Genomic DNA, 21,924 nt, shown 5'->3' with positions numbered 1-21,924 from the left:
ACCCTTGTGTGGTGTTCATATATGTGTTACTCAGCCAGTGTTTGTGGGTCTGGTGGACCCGCTGCATTGTTGGGTTTTTAATTCCACTCAATCTAAAATGTAATGTTAAAATACTCAACAGATGTTTACTTCATCCCAATTACAAGCGATATAAACAGAATATATGGTTAATATTTAATCTCTTTACCTTTGTCAGATCACATTTAAGAATTGCAACCTCGTGTGGGAACGGCAGGGGTAGAAACAAAACTCACTCTTGTAGCGACTCTCTCACACTTACACACAGTCTCTCTCTCACACACACGCATTCACACACTCATGCGCGCACACACACACACACACACACACACACACACACACACACACACACACACACACACACACACACACACACACACACACACGCATTGAAAATGTGCTCTGATATATATTCCTCACAGAAAATGAGCCAAGGCCAATGAGTCTAGCTTTAATTTCTAAACATTTCCTCATTTCCATTACTGTTTATTTCACACCAACATAATTTATAAATATAAATATTTAAGCTATAAATATTAATATAAAACTTTCACACCAACATAATGAATTGTTCTGCATCTGTGAGAGTGTGGACGGGCTTTTGATATCGCCGCTGTACTTCCTGCTCTCAGACTCTGGGCCCGAATCTGAACAACATGTCAGCGCCATATTCAGACCTCCGGAGGCTTCAGTAACTTCAGCGGAAGAGAATGGAGTCGCATCGTCTATATTTTTTTACAGTCCATGTGTTCAACACACATAACTCAGAAAATGTAGTTTAGGGTTTCATGACCGTTTAATGCTAATCAAACAACATAAGACAAAGAGAAAACCACTCACTGCTCTTGACTTAACATATAATTATATGATTCTTCAAAAATATCAGGGGTGTTGGACAAAACATCAGGCGGTTAAACCCCCGAAAGAGCAAATACAAAACTTTTTTTTTTTTAAAGGGTTCGTTCACCCAAACCTGAAATGTCCGTCATTAACTCCTCTCCCTAATGTCGCTCCACACCCGTAAGACCTCCGCTCATCTTCACACAAAGTTTAAGATATTTTATATTTAGTCTGAGAGCGTATGCAAGTGTATGCACACTATACTGTCCATGTCCAGAAAGGGAATAAAAACATCATCACAGTAGTCCATATGAGACATCAGTGGGTTAATTAGAGTCTCTTGAAGCATCCAAAATACATTTGGGTCCAAAAATAACAAAAACTACGACTTTATTCAGCATTGGCTTCTCTTCCGCGTTTGTGTTCAATCCTCAAATAAAGATCTGAACGGTTATGAGTCAGCGAATCGATTCATGATTCGGATCGCCAATGTCTCGTGATTTCAGCAGTTTGACACGCGATCCGAATCATGAATCGATTCACTGACTCATAACCGTTTGAATCTTTATTTGAGGATTGAACACAAACGCGGAAGAGAAGCCAATGCTGAATAAAGTCGTAGTTTTTGTTATTTTATAAGTCCTTCTGGTTTTTACAGCCGGTATGTTCCAGTGCCAAAGAAGGACTGAGATTTGCATCCTATCTGCATCTTCTAGAGTTACGCCCAGTTACTAAATTCTTCACCACCACAAACGGGTCATTATTTGCATGTGTTTCAAAGCCTTTACCAGGTAAACCACTGCTTTAACACAAAACACACAAGCGTGTCCTGTAAACTGTAAAAGACACTCCAGATCCACAGACACAGACGGTCATGTCTAAAGTGAAGGTAAACTGTGTGTGTGTGTCTCAATCAGAGCCCAGTTTCTGAGGCCGTACGTCAGGATATCACCGGTAACGCTAAGGAGCCTGACTCACACTGATCACACACACTCTTTCTGCCTACTATAGGAGTGGAAATAGGCATATTCAGACTCAGAGTTTGTCTTTCTGTGAGTCTAGTTCTCGGATTCCTTGTGATTTTCATTTCTTTAGACCATGATTTAAAACTTAATTTTGAATATATAAACATATACAGCACATATTGAACATATTGAATATATAAACATACACAGCACAGGCCAAACGTTTGGACACATCACTGTAATGTTTCTGACAGAAGTTTCTTCTGCTCATCAAGCCTGCATTTAACTGATCAGAAATACAGAAACAAACGGAATATTGTGATATATTATTACAATTTAAACTATTAGTTGTTCAGTGTATTCTCCTTTAAATGCTGATGTATTTGTGTGCTCAGAGCTGAATGTTCAGGATGGTTCCTCCAGTCTTCAGTGATCATGATCCTTCAGAAATCATTCTCAGATGAGGATTCATTAGGAGTGTTGGACACAGTTCTGCTCACTAATATATCTGAGGAAGAAAAGGCTCAGAAGAACGGCATTTAGTCAAAATAAACACATATTCAAATAATATAAATCTCCTTTACTATCCATTTTGATCAATTTAACACATCCTTGCTGAATACAATTATTGATTCATTTCAAAAAAAGAAGCAAAAAAAAAAAAGACTGACCCCCACCAGTAGAGTGTATCGCTGTTACAAAAGATTTCTATTTTTAAAACATTTGCTTATTTTTTTTCATTTGCTTCTTTTGTTCTCTCTCTAAAAAGGGGGATTGTGAAATCCACTGCCGCTTCAATATACCTGTAGATATTTAAATCCTAATTATCTTCATAATCAAAACCTTAATCAATATTTATCTTCCTATATTATTATAATGATTCCATCCAGTTATGATTTTGCTTTGGGTGTCTTCTTTTCTAAAGTGTGTATCTGGTCTCTGAGGAGTGACTGAGGGTCTGGCCTAGAGATGTGTGTGTGTGTGTGTGTGTGTGTGTGGGGGGGGGGGGGGGGGGTAACACAAGCGTTACTGAAAATGTACAGAGTAAAATATTACTGAAAATTCATTAGTAATGCCTTACAGCAAAAACTAATGTTACTGTAATGTATTACTTTTGTAATGCGTTACTCCCAACACTGTATATTAGGCAGCAAGTGAACATTTAGTCCTCAGAGTTGATGTGTGTGAAGCAGGAGAAATGGGCAAGCGTAAGGATTTGAGCGAGTTTGGCCAGATTGTGACGGCTAGACGACTGGGTCAGAGCATCTCCAAAACTGCAGCTCTTGTGGGCTGTTCCCGGTCTGCAGTGGTCAGTATCTATCAAAAGTGCTCCAAGAGGACCAGTGGAGAACCGGCCACAGGGTCATGGGCGGCCAAGGCTCATTGATGACCGTGGGGAGCGAAGGCTGGCCCGTGGGGTCCGATCAAACAGACGAGCTACTGGAGCTCAAACTGCTCCAGAAGTTAATGCTGGTTCTGATTGAAAGCTGTCAGAATACACAGAGCAGCTCAATTTGAGGCGTATGGACCAGTCAGGGTGACCTCTGACCCCTGACCCCGCCGAAAGCACCAACAGTGGCACGTGAGCATCAGAACTGGACCACGGAGCAATGGAAGAAGGTGGCCTGGTCTGAGGAATCACGTGTTCTTCTACATCCTGTGGATGGTCGGGTGTGTGTGTGTGTGTGGCTCACCTGGGGAACACATGGCCCCAGGATGCACTATGGGAAGAAGGCGAGCCGGCGGAGGCAGTGTGATGCTTTGGCCAATGTTCTGCTGGGAAACCTTGGGTCCTCCATCCATGTGGATGTTACTTTGACACGCTCCACCTACCTAAGATAAAGTTAAACAAGCTACTGCTCTCAATCATAAAGACCACCAGTCGTCGTTATTTACTTTATAAACTCTTCCGTTCCATTCGATCGCAACATTAGGGAACAGTCAAGCCTGGCTTAATAAAGCATATTACTTTAAATCGCTCACTAGCTGTTTTTAAATTAAACGTATTGTAAGTACATCTTTACAAAGAGCCTCACGAATTAACAGAGTATAGTGTCTTCTAAAATTATATTCACCGACTCTAGTCGTGAAGTTCCTCCCCCGTCGAGTCAGCCGAAGTGGTTCAGTCCATGAAAGCGGAAGTTCTGACAGTTAAACGCAGAGTGAGCTGAAGTTACGGCACTTGTATGAGTTTGTGTTGATATATTGAGGACGACGGCGTAGAGGTTAGCGAGAGACTCGGAGATGCGACGAAAGCAGAAGAGGCTACTGCAGATCGCGCTGCTCCTCATCGGGGCCTTTCTCTTCCTGCCCAACGTCGGCTTATGGTCCGTGTCTCTGGAGCGAATATTTGACAGCGGCTCGGCGGACGGACCCGGACTCTCACGCACACAGGTAACGTTACCGCGGAACACACACACACACAGTCACGCACACACACACACACACACTCAGCTCGCAGCTGTGTGACAGTGTCACGGGAATATAACTGTGTTTGACTTCTTTTAGCTCCGTCTAAACTGTGAACGAGGAGCGCGACGCGACGAGAACGCACTCGCTGAAGTTGTGTCGCGTCGCGCTCGTGGCAATAAGTTATCGGGTGATCAGGAATTATGGTCCTTATGAACGAAGTTCACAGACCGAGAGTGGACTGAGTGTAGACATGCACTGTTATATTGTTTCGTGTCACACAGATACCGGACGTTTGTCCATAACATGACTGTGATTAACTTAAGTGTTTTAAAGGGATAGTTCACCCCAAAAATTAAAATGACCTGAGCATTTACTCTCCCTCAAGTCATCCTAGGTGAATATGACATTCTTCTTTCAGACCAATACAATCAGAGTTATATTAAAAAGTGTCCTGGCATTATAAAAGTACATCCATGGATGCACTTTTATGACGGATCCATGCACTAATGATGGATAGATGCACTATTATGACGACAGATGGACTTTTATGATAGATAGATAGATAGATAGATAGATAGATAGATAGATAGATAGATAGATAGATAGATAGATAGATGCACTTTTAGGATGGATAGATGCACTTTTATGATGGACAGATGCACTTTTAGGATGGATAGATGCACTTTTAGGATGGATGAATAGATGCTATGATTGATAGATGCACTTTTATGATGGACAGATGCACTTTTATGATGGATGGATGCACTTTTAGGATGGACAGATGCACTTTTAGGATGGACAGATGCACTTTTATGATGGATAGATGCACTTTTATGATGGACAGATGCACTTTAATGATGATAGATGCACTTTTATGATGGACAGATGCACTTTTAGGATGGACATATGCACTTTTATGATGGATAGATGCACTTTTATGATGGATAGATGCACTTTTATGATGGACAGATGCACTTTTATGATGGATAGATGCACTTTTAGGATGGACATATGCACTTTTATGATGGATAGATGCACTTTTAGGATGGACAGATGCACTTTTATGATGGACAGATGCACTTTTATGATGGATAGATGCACTTTTAGGATGGACAGATGCACTATTATGATGGATAGATGCACTTTTATGATGGATAGATGCACTTTTAGGATGGACATATGCACTTTTATGATGGACAGATGCACTTTTATGATGGACAGATGCACTTTTATGATGGACAGATGCACTTTTATGATGGATAGATGCACTTTTAGGATGGACATATGCACTTTTATGATGGATAGATGCACTTTTAGGATGGACATATGCACTTTTATGATGGACAGATGCACTTTTATGATGGACAGATGCACTTTTATGATGGATAGATGCACTTTTATGATGGACATATGCACTTTTATGATGGATAGATGCACTTTTAGGATGGACAGATGCACTTTTATGATGGATAGATGCACTTTTAGGATGGATAGATGCACTTTTATGATGGATAGATGCACTTTTAGGATGGACAGATGCACTTTTATGATGGATAGATGCACTTTTAGGATGGACATATGCACTTTTATGATGGATAGATGCACTTTTAGGATGGACAGATGCACTTTTATGATGGACAGATGCACTTTTATGATGGATAGATGCACTTTTAGGATGGATAGATGCACTTTTATGATGGACAGATGCACTTTTAGGATGGACAGATACACTTTTTTATGATGGATAGATGCACTTTTAGGATGGACATATGCACTTTTATGATGGATAGATGCACTTTTAGGATGGACATATGCACTTTTATGATGGATAGATGCACTTTTAGGATGGACAGATGCACTTTTAGGATGGACAGATGCACTTTTAGGATGGACAGATACACTTTTATGATGGATAGATGCACTTTAATGATGGATAGATGCACTTTTATGATGGACAGATGCACTTTTAGGATGGACAGATACACTTTTATGATGGATAGATGCACTTTTAGGATGGATAGATGCACTTTTATGATGGATAGATGCACTTTTAGGATGGACATATGCACTTTTATGATGGATAGATGCACTTTTAGGATGGATAGATGCACTTTTATGATGGACAGATGCACTTTTAGGATGGACATATGCACTTTTATGATGGATAGATGCACTTTTATGATGGATAGATGCACTTTTATGATGGACAGATGCACTTTTAGGATGGACAGATGCACTTTTATGATGGACAGATGCACTTTTATGATGGATAGATGCACTTTTAGGATGGACAGATGCACTTTTAGGATGGACATATGCACTTTTATGATGGATAGATGCACTTTTATGATGGATAGATGCACTTTTATGATGGACAGATGCACTTTTAGGATGGACAGATGCACTTTTATGATGGACATATGCACTTTTATGATGGATAGATGCACTTTTAGGATGGACATATGCACTTTTATGATGGATAGATGCACTTTTATGATGGATAGATGCACTTTTATGATGGACAGATGCACTTTTAGGATGGACAGATGCACTTTTATGATGGATAGATGCACTTTTAGGATGGACAGATGCACTTTTAGGATGGATAGATGCACTTTTATGATGGATAGATGCACTTTTAGGATGGACAGATGCACTTTTATGATGGACAGATGCACTTTTATGATGGACAGATGCACTTTTAGGATGGACAGATGCACTTTTAGGATGGATAGATGCACTTTTATGATGGATAGATGCACTTTTAGGATGGACAGATGCACTTTTATGATGGACAGATGCACTTTTATGATGGATAGATGCACTTTTAGGATGGACAGATGCACTATTATGATGGATAGATGCACTTTTATGATGGATAGATGCACTTTTAGGATGGACAGATGCACTTTTATGATGGACAGATGCACTTTTATGATGGATAGATGCACTTTTAGGATGGACAGATGCACTTTTATGATGGATAGATGCACTTTTATGATGGATAGATGCACTTTTAGGATGGACAGATGCACTATTATGATGGATAGATGCACTTTTATGATGGATAGATGCACTTTTAGGATGGACATATGCACTTTTATGATGGACAGATGCACTTTTATGATGGATAGATGCACTTTTATGATGGACAGATGCACTTTTATGATGGACAGATGCACTTTTATGATGGATAGATGCACTTTTATGATGGACAGATGCACTTTTAGGATGGATAGATGCACTTTTATGATGGATAGATGCACTTTTAGGATGGACATATGCACTTTTATGATGGATAGATGCACTTTTATGATGGATAGATGCACTTTTAGGATGGACAGATGCACTTTTATGATGGACAGATGCACTTTTATGATGGATAGATGCACTTTTAGGATGGACAGATGCACTATTATGATGGATAGATGCACTTTTATGATGGATAGATGCACTTTTAGGATGGACATATGCACTTTTATGATGGACAGATGCACTTTTATGATGGACAGATGCACTTTTATGATGGACAGATGCACTTTTATGATGGATAGATGCACTTTTAGGATGGACATATGCACTTTTATGATGGATAGATGCACTTTTAGGATGGACATATGCACTTTTATGATGGATAGATGCACTTTTATGATGGACATATGCACTTTTATGATGGATAGATGCACTTTTAGGATGGACAGATGCACTTTTATGATGGATAGATGCACTTTTAGGATGGATAGATGCACTTTTATGATGGACAGATGCACTTTTAGGATGGATAGATGCACTTTTAGGATGGACATATGCACTTTTATGATGGATAGATGCACTTTTAGGATGGACAGATGCACTTTTAGGATGGACAGATGCACTTTTAGGATGGACAGATACACTTTTATGATGGATAGATGCACTTTTAGGATGGATAGATGCACTTTTATGATGGATAGATGCACTTTTAGGATGGATAGATGCACTTTTATGATGGATAGATGCACTTTAATGATGATAGATGCACTTTTATGATGGACTGATGCACTTTTAGGATGGACAGATACACTTTTATGATGGATAGATGCACTTTAATGATGGATAGATGCACTTTTATGATGGACAGATGCACTTTTAGGATGGACAGATACACTTTTATGATGGATAGATGCACTTTTAGGATGGATAGATGCACTTTTATGATGGATAGATGCACTTTTAGGATGGACATATGCACTTTTATGATGGATAGATGCACTTTTAGGATGGATAGATGCACTTTTATGATGGACAGATGCACTTTTAGGATGGACATATGCACTTTTATGATGGATAGATGCACTTTTATGATGGATAGATGCACTTTTATGATGGACAGATGCACTTTTAGGATGGACAGATGCACTTTTATGATGGACAGATGCACTTTTATGATGGATAGATGCACTTTTAGGATGGACAGATGCACTTTTAGGATGGACATATGCACTTTTATGATGGATAGATGCACTTTTATGATGGATAGATGCACTTTTATGATGGACAGATGCACTTTTAGGATGGACAGATGCACTTTTATGATGGACATATGCACTTTTATGATGGATAGATGCACTTTTAGGATGGACATATGCACTTTTATGATGGATAGATGCACTTTTATGATGGATAGATGCACTTTTATGATGGACAGATGCACTTTTAGGATGGACAGATGCACTTTTATGATGGATAGATGCACTTTTAGGATGGACAGATGCACTTTTAGGATGGATAGATGCACTTTTATGATGGATAGATGCACTTTTAGGATGGACAGATGCACTTTTATGATGGACAGATGCACTTTTATGATGGACAGATGCACTTTTAGGATGGACAGATGCACTTTTAGGATGGATAGATGCACTTTTATGATGGATAGATGCACTTTTAGGATGGACAGATGCACTTTTATGATGGACAGATGCACTTTTATGATGGATAGATGCACTTTTAGGATGGACAGATGCACTATTATGATGGATAGATGCACTTTTATGATGGATAGATGCACTTTTAGGATGGACAGATGCACTTTTATGATGGACAGATGCACTTTTATGATGGATAGATGCACTTTTAGGATGGACAGATGCACTTTTATGATGGATAGATGCACTTTTATGATGGATAGATGCACTTTTAGGATGGACAGATGCACTATTATGATGGATAGATGCACTTTTATGATGGATAGATGCACTTTTAGGATGGACATATGCACTTTTATGATGGACAGATGCACTTTTATGATGGATAGATGCACTTTTATGATGGACAGATGCACTTTTATGATGGACAGATGCACTTTTATGATGGATAGATGCACTTTTATGATGGACAGATGCACTTTTAGGATGGATAGATGCACTTTTATGATGGATAGATGCACTTTTAGGATGGACATATGCACTTTTATGATGGATAGATGCACTTTTATGATGGATAGATGCACTTTTAGGATGGACAGATGCACTTTTATGATGGACAGATGCACTTTTATGATGGATAGATGCACTTTTAGGATGGACAGATGCACTATTATGATGGATAGATGCACTTTTATGATGGATAGATGCACTTTTAGGATGGACATATGCACTTTTATGATGGACAGATGCACTTTTATGATGGACAGATGCACTTTTATGATGGACAGATGCACTTTTATGATGGATAGATGCACTTTTAGGATGGACATATGCACTTTTATGATGGATAGATGCACTTTTAGGATGGACATATGCACTTTTATGATGGATAGATGCACTTTTATGATGGACATATGCACTTTTATGATGGATAGATGCACTTTTAGGATGGACAGATGCACTTTTATGATGGATAGATGCACTTTTAGGATGGATAGATGCACTTTTATGATGGACAGATGCACTTTTAGGATGGATAGATGCACTTTTAGGATGGACATATGCACTTTTATGATGGATAGATGCACTTTTAGGATGGACAGATGCACTTTTAGGATGGACAGATGCACTTTTAGGATGGACAGATACACTTTTATGATGGATAGATGCACTTTTAGGATGGATAGATGCACTTTTATGATGGATAGATGCACTTTTAGGATGGATAGATGCACTTTTATGATGGATAGATGCACTTTAATGATGGATAGATGCACTTTTATGATGGACAGATGCACTTTTAGGATGGACAGATACACTTTTATGATGGATAGATGCACTTTTAGGATGGATAGATGCACTTTTATGATGGATAGATGCACTTTTAGGATGGACATATGCACTTTTATGATGGATAGATGCACTTTTATGATGGACAGATGCACTTTTAGGATGGACATATGCACTTTTATGATGGATAGATGCACTTTTATGATGGATAGATGCACTTTTATGATGGATAGATGCACTTTTATGATGGACAGATGCACTTTTAGGATGGACAGATGCACTTTTATGATGGATAGATGCACTTTTATGATGGATAGATGCACTTTTATGATGGATAGATGCACTTTTATGATGGACAGATGCACTTTTAGGATGGACAGATACACTTTTATGATGGATAGATGCACTTTTAGGATGGATAGATGCACTTTTATGATGGATAGATGCACTTTTAGGATGGACATATGCACTTTTATGATGGATAGATGCACTTTTATGATGGATAGATGCACTTTTAGGATGGACATATGCACTTTTATGATGGATAGATGCACTTTTATGATGGATAGATGCACTTTTATGATGGATAGATGCACTTTTATGATGGACAGATGCACTTTTAGGATGGACAGATGCACTTTTATGATGGATAGATGCACTTTTATGATGGATAGATGCACTTTTATGATGGATAGATGCACTTTTATGATGGACAGATGCACTTTTATGATGGACAGATGCACTTTTATGATGGATAGATGCACTTTTATGATGGATAGATGCACTTTTATGATGGATAGATGCACTTTTATGATGGACAGATGCACTTTTAGGATGGACAGATGCACTTTTAGGATGGATAGATGCACTTTTATGATGGATAGATGCACTTTTATGATGGATAGATGCACTTTTATGATGGATAGATGCACTTTTATGATGGACAGATGCACTTTTAGGATGGACAGATGCACTTTTATGATGGATAGATGCACTTTTATGATGGACATATGCACATAACCGTTTGAATCTTTATTTGAGGATTGAACACAAACGCGGAAGAGAAGCCAATGCTGAATAAAGTCGTAGTTTTTGTTATTTTTGGACCCAAATGTATTTTGGATGCTTCAAGAGACTCTAATTAACCCACTGATGTCTCATATGGACTACTGTGATGATGTTTTTATTCCCTTTCTGGACATGGACAGTATAGTGTGCATACACTTGCATACGCTCTCGGACTAAATATAAAATATCTTAAACTGTGTGTGAAGATGAACGGAGGTCTTACGGGTGTGGAGCGACATTAGGGAGAGGAGTTAATGACAGACATTTCATTTTTGGCTGAACTAACCCTTTAACAATTCAAGGTTTTTATAGTTTTGTAAAGATGATAATTAACAGGGCTCTACATAGCAGCCATTTTAGGCGCACTGGTGCGAGTGACCCGATCGATTCTCATGAATAGATACAATCGGAATAAAAACTACAATGCCCAAAGTGCATCAACACTGAGAAACTGATTCCTACAGCAGTCAACTGCTCTTCATGCCTTCAGTCAGCAGAGAGTGGAAAACGTGTGTGTGACGGACTACACTTCAAACAGAGATTGTTTACCAGGTGAAGCGAGTGTGAAGCCATGCGCACTAATCAGACAATCGCGCTGATGATCTGCAGCCAAATCAAAATTACCTGGAAATACCACAGGTGGATTATCATAAACAAGCTCAGAAATTAGCGGATGCTTGGGGCAAAAGTGCCACCAAAAACAAATGTATTAAAGGGGTGGTGTGTGTTTATGGGGCGCAGTATAACACGTCTTAATTCTTCTTTTATTGTTTTTGGTTGTTTTGTTAATTTATTGTGGATATTTAAAATATTTTCAGTGTTAAATAGTCTTTAGAGGTAAAATTTAATTGATCTTATAATTATTTTTCCTGCTTTATAATGCCATTATCATTATTTTATAAAATGGTCTCAGAACGACAATATTGTCGTTAGGCCTGTTACGATAACACATTTTGCTGGACGATAATCTGGCCAAGCAATGATTGCGATAAACGATAATATTGTCTTGCTGAGACCATTTTCATCTCCAATAATGATATGGCATAATAATGCAGGGACACCTTTTCAAAGATCAACACACTTTAATTTCTAAAGACTATTTAACACTAAAAATGGAAAACATTTTAAATATCCACAATAAATGAACAAAACAACCAAAAACAATAAATAAAATGGATGAAAACTGCAGCGGATGATTGTGTTTTAGGAGCATATTAGGGTCTGCTAAACCCACGGTCCGCTAAACCCACGGTCCGCTAAACCCACGGTCCGCTAAACCCACGGTCCGCTAAACCCACGGTCCGCTAAACTCACGGTCCGCTAAACCCACGGTCCGCTAAACCCACGGTCCGCTAAACCCACGGTCCGCTAAACCCACGGTCCGCTAAACCCACGGTCCGCTAAACCCACGGTCCGCTAAACCCACGGTCCGCTAAACCCACGGCCCGCTAAACTCACGGTCCGCTAAACTCACGGTCCGCTAAACCCACGGTCCGCTAAACTCACGGTCCGCTAAACTCACGGTCCGCTAAACCCACGGTCCGCTAAACCCACGGTCCGCTAAACCCACGGTCCGCTAAACCCACGGTCCGCTAAACCCACGGTCCGCTAAACCCACGGTCCGCTAAACCCACGGTCCGCTAAACCCACGGTTCGCCAAACCCACGGTTCGCCAAACCCACGGTCCGCTAAACCCACGGTCCGCTAAACTCACGGTCCGCTAAACTCACGGTCCGCTAAACCCACGGTCCGCTAAACCCACGGTCCGCCAAACCCACGGTCCGCCAAACCCACGGTCCGCCAAACCCACGCTCCGCCAAACCCACGGTCCGCCAAACCCACGGTCCGCCAAACCCACGGTCCGCCAAACCCACGGTCCGCCAAACCCACGGTTCGCCAAACCCACGGTCCGCCAAACCCACGCTCCGCCAAACCCACGGTCCGCCAAACCCACGGTCCGCCAAACCCACGGTCCGCCAAACCCACGGTCCGCCAAACCCACGGTCCGCCAAACCCACGGTCCGCCAAACCCACGGTCCGCCAAACCCACGGTCCGCCAAACCCACGGTTCGGATCGGCTCACGGTTTTCCGTTCTGTACGGTTCTTGTTTTTTTTCTTCTTCTTTTAATCCAGAAATGTACTTCAGCATATGATATATTAATTATCCACAATTTAGGATACAGTATAATTTAAAAAAATATATATATCATAGCCTAATGATGCACAAACTGAAGTTAACTTGACCGTCTCTGAGGAAAGCTCGGTGAGATTCTGACACAGCGAGAGAGAAGACATTGATGATGCTTTTCATTTATTTGGCAAAAGCAGATTGTGTATTATTATCTCTACAGGAACTCATGAGCCTTTAGCACACACAGACTGACCTGAAGAATTAACTTGCGTTATCAAACTTCAGTGTCGCTTTAAGCCTGTTCTATACTCGACGCATCCGCATGAGCACGAGGGTGCGCGGCAAAAATGACGTTGACGCGGAGTGCGCGAGACCCCGTTTCGCTTGCCGTTATGCGTGTCAGATTTCGTAAGTGTGCGTGTGGCTCCGCAACCGAAGAGCCACGAGTTCCAGACGAATCTCCTGGCAGAGAATGACGTCTCATCGCGCCGCACCCGTCTGCGCGCCGAGTATAAACACCTCCCCAAACGGATGAGGCGCGTGCAGTCAGCGAGAGACGAGGAAAACAAAAGCATGCAAATGGCAATTATCCCGACCGGAAAAATGATCGAGCTCATTTTTTTTATTGTGCGATTAATTGATTTATCGACTATCGCGACAGGCCTATTTGTCGTTTATCGCAGTAATTTCTTGGCCAATTTATCGTCCAGCAAAATGTGTTATCGAGACAGGCCTGCTATGTAGTATTTCTGCAGTAATCCGGCTGTGAGGTGAAGACCACATGCCCGAAGATGCTGAGCTCAAACTACGCCTTGGTTTAGAATAGGGCCCTCTAGTGGACGGAAAAAGTCGGACAGTGCACCTTTAATAAGATTAGAAAACATTGCTCTTATAATCGTAAAAAGGCCCCTGGATATTAATTAAAAGGATAAATCTCGTCCTGTAATGGGAAAGTAATTGAACTGTGTGTTATTGATCAGAGTGTGCTGCTGATTTCTCCTGATGAAGTGGTTATCGTAGAGCCTGCTGCAGATGAAGTGTCCCTCGGCCCTGGCAGGAAGAGAGGGCAGATGTGAGCGGAGCTTTTGAAAGGCGGTGTTGTTTTCTGCTCTCCTCCGCACGTGTTCTGGGTCTCTGGATCGGGTCCAGGCCCGCTGTTAGCGCCTCTGATTATTCCCTGAGCTCCAGCAATGACAGGCAGCTGCAGGACGGCCCGACACCCCTCACACACTCGCGGATCTCTGAGCATTCAGGCGTCTCAATGCCACAGAGTTGGAGTTCATTGCCAAAAGCGTATTTTTGTACAGTAAGCCGTATGTGTCTTTAAAAGAGGTGCGGCCCTGGACACTGTTTGTCTTTTACAAAACAGACACGTAGCAGAAAAGGATCTGCATCCCTGTGTGTTTGCACAACTACGCCCTGTAAGTGCGCACTCCTAGCAAAAGGGTTCATTTGGGTTCTGGAATAACATAGGGTTAACGGGAACACTTCAGTACGGGGAACACATATTCACGATTAACTCCGCCTTCTGCCTCAATAATCTCCTAATTTACTGCTTATTAATAGTTAGTGCGGTAGTTTTTGTAGCGGTTAAGTTTAGGTATTGGGTCGGATTAAGGGATGTAGAATAAGCTCATGCAGAATAAGGCATTAATATGAGCTTTATAAGTGCTAATAAACAGACTATATCATAGTAATATGCAGGATCATAAGACACTAGTTAATAGTTAATAACTGAACCTTTGAATAAAGTGTTACCGGGTTCTTTACTCGTCTCCAAAGAACCTTTAATGCTAAAAAGGTTCAATAATGTCAAGAAATAACCCTTTTTGTCACTGAGGTTCTTTAGGCTATTATTCATTCATATATTACATTATTCAGCAACATTTTGTAGGTGTAATTAAATTATTGTTTATTAAACTGTTGTAGTAACTTAATATCACATTTTAACATTTAGCTGATTTTTGGAGGAGAAACTGAAATGGCTCTCTTTGTGTGATATTGATTAACTACATAAGATTAATATATAGATTTTCTAACCCCCATATCTTGAATTGTGTGATCATTCACAGGCATTAATAAATGCATGTGAATACATGTAATATTCACGTAAACTGAATATTTGCGACACTGCGTTAGAGCACGACAGCAGGTGGCTGTGTGTGATGGGTTTGGCCCCAGCTGTATGTAACGTGAACACGGCTGCACATTGTCGAGTAAAAGATCCCAGTTTGTTCGGTACTCGTTGTACGTCTCCTCATTTTAAATTGCACGCCCCGTGTAAGAGCCATATTTCAATGGCCATATTTCAGACTGCCTTCCTTCAAGACTCAGAAGGGATAATGATGATGTCATTCGACTTGTAGACCAACTACAGAGACCATGTCTTCCAACTGGAGAATATGAATGGGTTGGTGTCTTTGACAACCGGTGATGTTGCTTCAGAAGATATAGAGAATGACCTTACACATGCTGCACTTTTTCAGCATCATCAAATCCTCCACTTATTTCAATAAAAAAGACCATACTGAATGAAAAGCCTTTCAAGTTCAATTGAAATGAATTGTGTCCCTCCTCCAACCACCAGTCTTGGTGGTCTTCATCATCTTCTCCATCATGTGTCTGTCCAAACAGGGATCTAGTGTCCTGTGATAAAGATGGACGCTCATTGTAGGTGATGGACCAAGGGTTTCTAGCTGTCTCCTTTCGAGTGATGCCTACCAATCCTCCAGCAACCTTTTCGGTTTTGTTGATGTGCTCAAGGCAAAGATCAAATGGCTCATTGTTGAAGCTGTGTTTGGCCTCTTTAGCTACAAAATCCCCATCTAGGAATCCCTGGTAGACCCGTGGTGCCGTCTGTGCCAGATGTACCGTGTCTGCTATGAATACAGCACCCCATCTTGTGTGATCATATGCAGTAAACCAGGGCATCATGCTCTTAATAATAATAATAATTCATTACATTTATATAGCGCTTTTCTAGGCACTCAAAGCGCTTTACATAGAAGGGGGAATCTCCTCAACCACCACCAATGTGCAGCATCCACTTGGATGATGCGACGGCAGCCATATTGCGCCAGAACGCTCACCACACACCAGCTGATTGGTGGAGAGGAGACCGAGTGATTAAGCCAATCAGGATAGGGGGAAGATTAGGAGGCCATGATGGACAGAGGCCAGTGGGCAAATTTGGCCAGGATGCCGGGGTTACACCCCTACTCTTTATCGAAGGACATCCTGGGATTTTTAACGACCACAGAGAGTCAGGACCTCGGTTTAACGTCTCATCCGAAGGACGGAGGTTGACGGAGGTCTTGAAGGTTGACATGTAAAGCTTCTAGTCACCACATCTCAGTGCCCGTGTGAAGGCCAGAAGAATAGACACAAGATACATATTGTCGCCAGAAGCTAAATGTTGGTTTGTCTTCATTAGCCTTCCAGCAGATCCATTAGCCCAGGGTCTGCTTCCTCATCTCAAATCACAGCGGTGCTGACACAACAGTCCCCTTTGTGCTGTGATTTTTTTAATGATCATGCTTGCACATAAATTGGATTATGTTGCACATTTTCCCAAAGTTACAGTAGGTAATTTAGCAAATGGAAGCACTTTGGGGGGAAAAATCCGCTTTTACCACTTTTAAGATTATAGTGTTAAAAACTCTAAGCTGACATTCTGGCTAAAACACATGTTGGGGGGTTAAATATTAATACTGGATAGGTTGTATGCTTGTACCAAAAAGTGTCCAACAAAGTATTAATATCAGTTTTGGCCTCCTGACTATTTCACCAAAATTGAATCGTGTCGTCTTCAGACCTTGTGAAAAAAAAATAGTTATGGATTTCGTGTTGATAGACAAACCATTTGTCATATACCACTGCAACAGAGTTGAGCTCTGATGCAAACATGACTCTTGAGGCTGTATCTCTGCAATGCTTTGACATACTGACACCAAACTTTGCATGTGTCATTTCCACCTCAGTCTGACTACACCACATCAGTTTCGTAACAGTGCATAACAGTTTGTCGAAAATGATAAACCATTAAATCATTATTATTGACTGTATTTAAAATTGTACTGCTTTTTGCCTAAAATCAACTTAAGAAGTCTGATTGTTGCAGTTGGTCTTATACTCCTAGCTAGCTATGCTGGCATGTCTTAGGGTCTTCATTTCGCTTGGCCCCGACAATTGCTGCTTGCAGCTATATTTTGGTTTATATTTGTTCGTTCTGCGCATGTTCAGCGACGTCATTTTTTCTCTGTAGAGCATGTAAGCCGGATTTTGACGCAAAGTTTTTGACCGTAAAGTAATCAATGTAGCATACATTGACCTACAAGTCTAGGATCTCAACAAATAAGTTGTTGAGAAGACATCGCTGCACACGAGGATAATGCTGTAAAAGACATTCACATGTCCTGTACACCCCGTGCAACACGTACAAAACAAAACCTAAGACAATACACTGAATAATGCAGTGAAATGTTCGTCAATAATATGAAATATTTAATCCGGAAAGGACAAAACAAATGATAATGAATGAACCCCTAAACGGCTCCATATAGAAACTTTTTCCTGTTAACAAAAACCCCAAAGTAGGGATGCACGATATTATCGGCACGACATCGGAATCGGCCGATAAACGCTTAAAATATAAAAATCGGCATCGGTCGATATGAAAACATTATGCCGATATGCCTTGCCGATATGATAACGTGTTGATATGCGCCTGCAATAACTCACGTGTGCAAGGAGTGCTACAGCGATAAGACCATGTCAGCACTGCGGTCATTCTTCAAGAAAATACATTGCATGTACAGTGATTTATATTGGCTGTTTTTAAATGCTGCCTTGAATTTCTGAATGCACGTACAGAAGGACGTGACCGTCAGCAGCAGATTTGCCACGTTTTCACAACAAAACTAGCCCAAAACAAGCCCAATCGCGTCTCCCCACTCTCTAGCGCGTGCGGCAGCCTCCACCGCAGCAGAAGCTCCTCCAGGTCCTAGTGCCCGCCAGCTAGACCGCTATATATTTATACATGTAGTGGGTGCGCTGTTGTTACAGTAATACAATGAAAAGTAGAATACACAAATAAATTGAAGTTACTTCTTGTTCTGAATAAACAAATCAGTAATGATGTCATAAATCACAAGCATGACACTTGTAAATTAAATACTTTTATATACAGTGTATTAATCTGTAATAAAATTTTACGAAATGGATGATGAAAAATAATCCAAGGAGCTCTACAATAATTGTAGAATTAAAGGACAGCATCAATGGATGTCATGCCACCCCCACTTCATGTGCACAAACGTTAAATCCAAAAATACAATATTTAGGTTACAGCTGCATCTGGGGTGAAAAATTACTGACTTTATTATTGTTATTTTCAGAGCTTTTAATATACTCTTATCATAAAAAGAACTTTATTAACATTTATTTATCTTCAACAAGAATCCTTTTAGTAAGGAGACCTCAGAAATCTGAAACCAGAATGAAAAAAAAATAGTTTTTGCTCAAAATGGTGTTGTTTCCAAACAAAGGGAAAAAATAAACATATATCGGCATCGGTATCGGCATCGGCCTAAATGAGCTGAAAAATATCGGCATATCGGATATCGGCAAAAATCCAATATCGTGCATCCCTACCCCAAAGGGCTCTTTAGATTGAACCCTTTCTTCTAAGAGTGTGTGTGCTCATGAAGAAGCGGAGGATGATTCTGAGTGTGTAGCAGAAGAGTAAAGCTCCTGTTGCTGTAAACCGGCCTGTCAATCATCCTAATCTCTGCTCATCTTTGGCTGAACGACGGATAAAAATAAAACTGGTAAAAAAATCTATTTTTACAACTTTCTGCACATTAGGGTGTGTGTATGTACTCACTGTAATGTAGTTAACCGTTTGACCTTTTCCCCATTAAATGTCATATTCTGTTAATATATTTTGTAATTAATTACATTTCCACCATTGTTGGCGTAATTAGAGCTTAACAAACAAACTACAGTTTAATCACAATTAATATGATCTGTGTGATTTCATAGAGACACGGGCTCAGTTTGGGCTGATGACTCACAATTCAGGAGCAAATCAAGAAATAAGCTGGAAAATGTTTTCGGATACAGTAAATAAGACTTGCTTTATCCGTAACTCAACAAAACACACAAGTGTGTGATCTAACACACACACACATGGGTTAAATTAATAGCGTTTTTAGACAGAGGGAAAGGATTACCATAACCATCCTTATACACACTTTTCAAAATATTATATTAAGTTTAAGATGTAACATTAACATGACGTTGATTTAAAACCTTTGTAGAAATATAAAGCAAAACATTAAATGTGCGAAACATATTATAAACGACCTGTACTTTCCAAGTGGACTAGTCTCACACATCCGCCATTATAACGGCCTACAAATACAAGTGAACAAATATGAATGAAAAACTAGATTATGGTTATCATGTCATTCTGGATAGCGAATCGCATGTCCTGCTAACAGAGGGATATAAACCATAGACAGTAAAAGAAATGGACCGAGCGATCCCATTGACTTCAGCGGCGTTAAGTGATGTCAGTATAGGAGCACTTACTTCCTGATGGCGGAGCGAACTGCGCCGGCTCAGACTGAGCTTGAGGACGTAGATGTGACGTGAGCCTCCTGTCTGACAGCTGTAGGTCTTCTAGTAGTTGTGGAAAGGGAAGGCTGAATCCCGTTGTTTAAATATTTTCTCCCGTTGCTTTTGGCTCACTATGGGCTTCTCCCCATTCTTCCCCCTTGACTTTATCAGACTTTATGTCTCCACGTCCCCCCGACTGTCTCATAGACAGTAAAGATTGCCTGCGAGCGTCTCCTCAGGTCTATACGGTAATTTCTCAACTGTGCGACAGAGTCGCGTTGGTTATGACGCAATAGTTAGCCTATTTTTACAAAAACAGCTTCTGCGGGGCGATAGTATAAGATACAAGGTAATGGAGCCTTTTATACATTGTCGTGTTTCTTTAGAAATATACAATGGACAAATGGAGTCTTTAAACGCCTCAGATGTAAAGTTATTCACTGTCAAAGTGACTCAAAAATGAATGGGAGTCAATGGGATGCTAACAGCAGGTGATGTCTTGGTTAGCAATGGCCGCCCCTAGGGGTGGAACGCTTTCCGAGCGCTAGATTACCCGCTTGATATAAACGTGTTGTCTTTATAATCAGGCACTAACTGAACCACCTGTGGGAAACTCAGCTGAGCCATCATCCCTTCAAGGGAATATTTCAGATCCAATTGATTTAAAAAAATATATTGTAAATGATTTATTCGTTTTATCCAGAGACGCAACGAAAATCAGAGCAATGGCCTATGACGAGTTTGAAAAATGTTCATGATGGAAAATGACATTATAGGATGCAATCGGATCGTCTTGATTTTGTTTCTATCACTTACGGTTCAAAAGTTATTAGCACAAGCGTGAGTGCAGCTTTGGACAGGTGGTGGCGCTAGAGGGATTGGGTTGAGACTCTAAGTTTGCTGTGGTGAACGCTCAGACTATCCTCTATCTGTGTGCCAGATACGCAGATGTGCTGTGTGTTCACAGCTTTATCATACGGTTCTCTGGTCGGCCATAGACTCACGAGCAGAAGAAGAGAACCGGCGGATGCGATAAACGTCTACACACTGATAATAACCTTCTCATGCGCTCTCCTTTTCCAGTGATGTCAGATCCTGTCATTTTCATTCTTTCAAAAGGTCTCATGCAGATGTTTTATACAGGCTCTAATAATTGTCCATAAAATATTTAGTAATGTATTTATTTTATTTGTTCATGTAATAATCTTGAAGATATTTCTGCTCTGGTATTTCCCCAACCCTAGAGACATGAGGCCTGTTGCATAAAGCTAGCTGAACAAACTCTGAGTTTCAGAGCAGGTTTAGAGTTGACAAATCCAGATAAATCCAACCTGGTTTAGATCAAGTTCAACCGTTTCTCAAAGCTCGGTGTAAACGTTCTCTGTCAGCTCAGGTTTAATCCAGAGTTAGCGATCAACTCTGAAGCGCCTGAAAGTGTGGCGCGTGCGGCAAACAGCCAATCACAGCGTCCGTTTGATTCACTTCTCTTCTGAAGATTAAGAGATCGTTTTACGAATTATCATGAAATTAAATGTGTTCACAAAGCAGGAATAAACACTGATGCTGCAGCGGAGAGAGTTTGAGAAGGCAGATGAAAGAATATAACAATACACGACGTCAATCAAAGAAATATGCCTAATAATTACAGGTTCACAAAGAGCTCAATGCATT

At 40.5% G+C, this 21,924-nt stretch overlaps 1 protein-coding gene across 1 annotated transcript in view; it reads left to right on the top strand.

The window, feature by feature from the left end:
• The first annotated feature begins 3,965 nt into the window (after positions 1–3,965).
• Positions 3,966–21,924, top strand: part of LOC137046762 (polypeptide N-acetylgalactosaminyltransferase 10-like) — a 50,982-nt gene continuing 33,023 nt past the window's right edge. Inside the window, exon 1 of the mRNA XM_067424156.1 lies at positions 3,966–4,217. Coding sequence (XP_067280257.1) covers positions 4,068–4,217 — 150 coding nt within the window. The 5' untranslated portion in view covers positions 3,966–4,067. The remainder of the gene's footprint in view (positions 4,218–21,924) is intronic.

The sequence above is a fragment of the Pseudorasbora parva genome, chromosome 18 (assembly GCF_024679245.1).
Source record: "Pseudorasbora parva isolate DD20220531a chromosome 18, ASM2467924v1, whole genome shotgun sequence".
Lineage (NCBI taxonomy): Eukaryota > Metazoa > Chordata > Actinopteri > Cypriniformes > Gobionidae > Pseudorasbora > Pseudorasbora parva.
The sequence above is the reverse complement of the archived record's forward strand: the minus strand, read 5'-3'. Positions and strand labels throughout refer to the sequence as shown.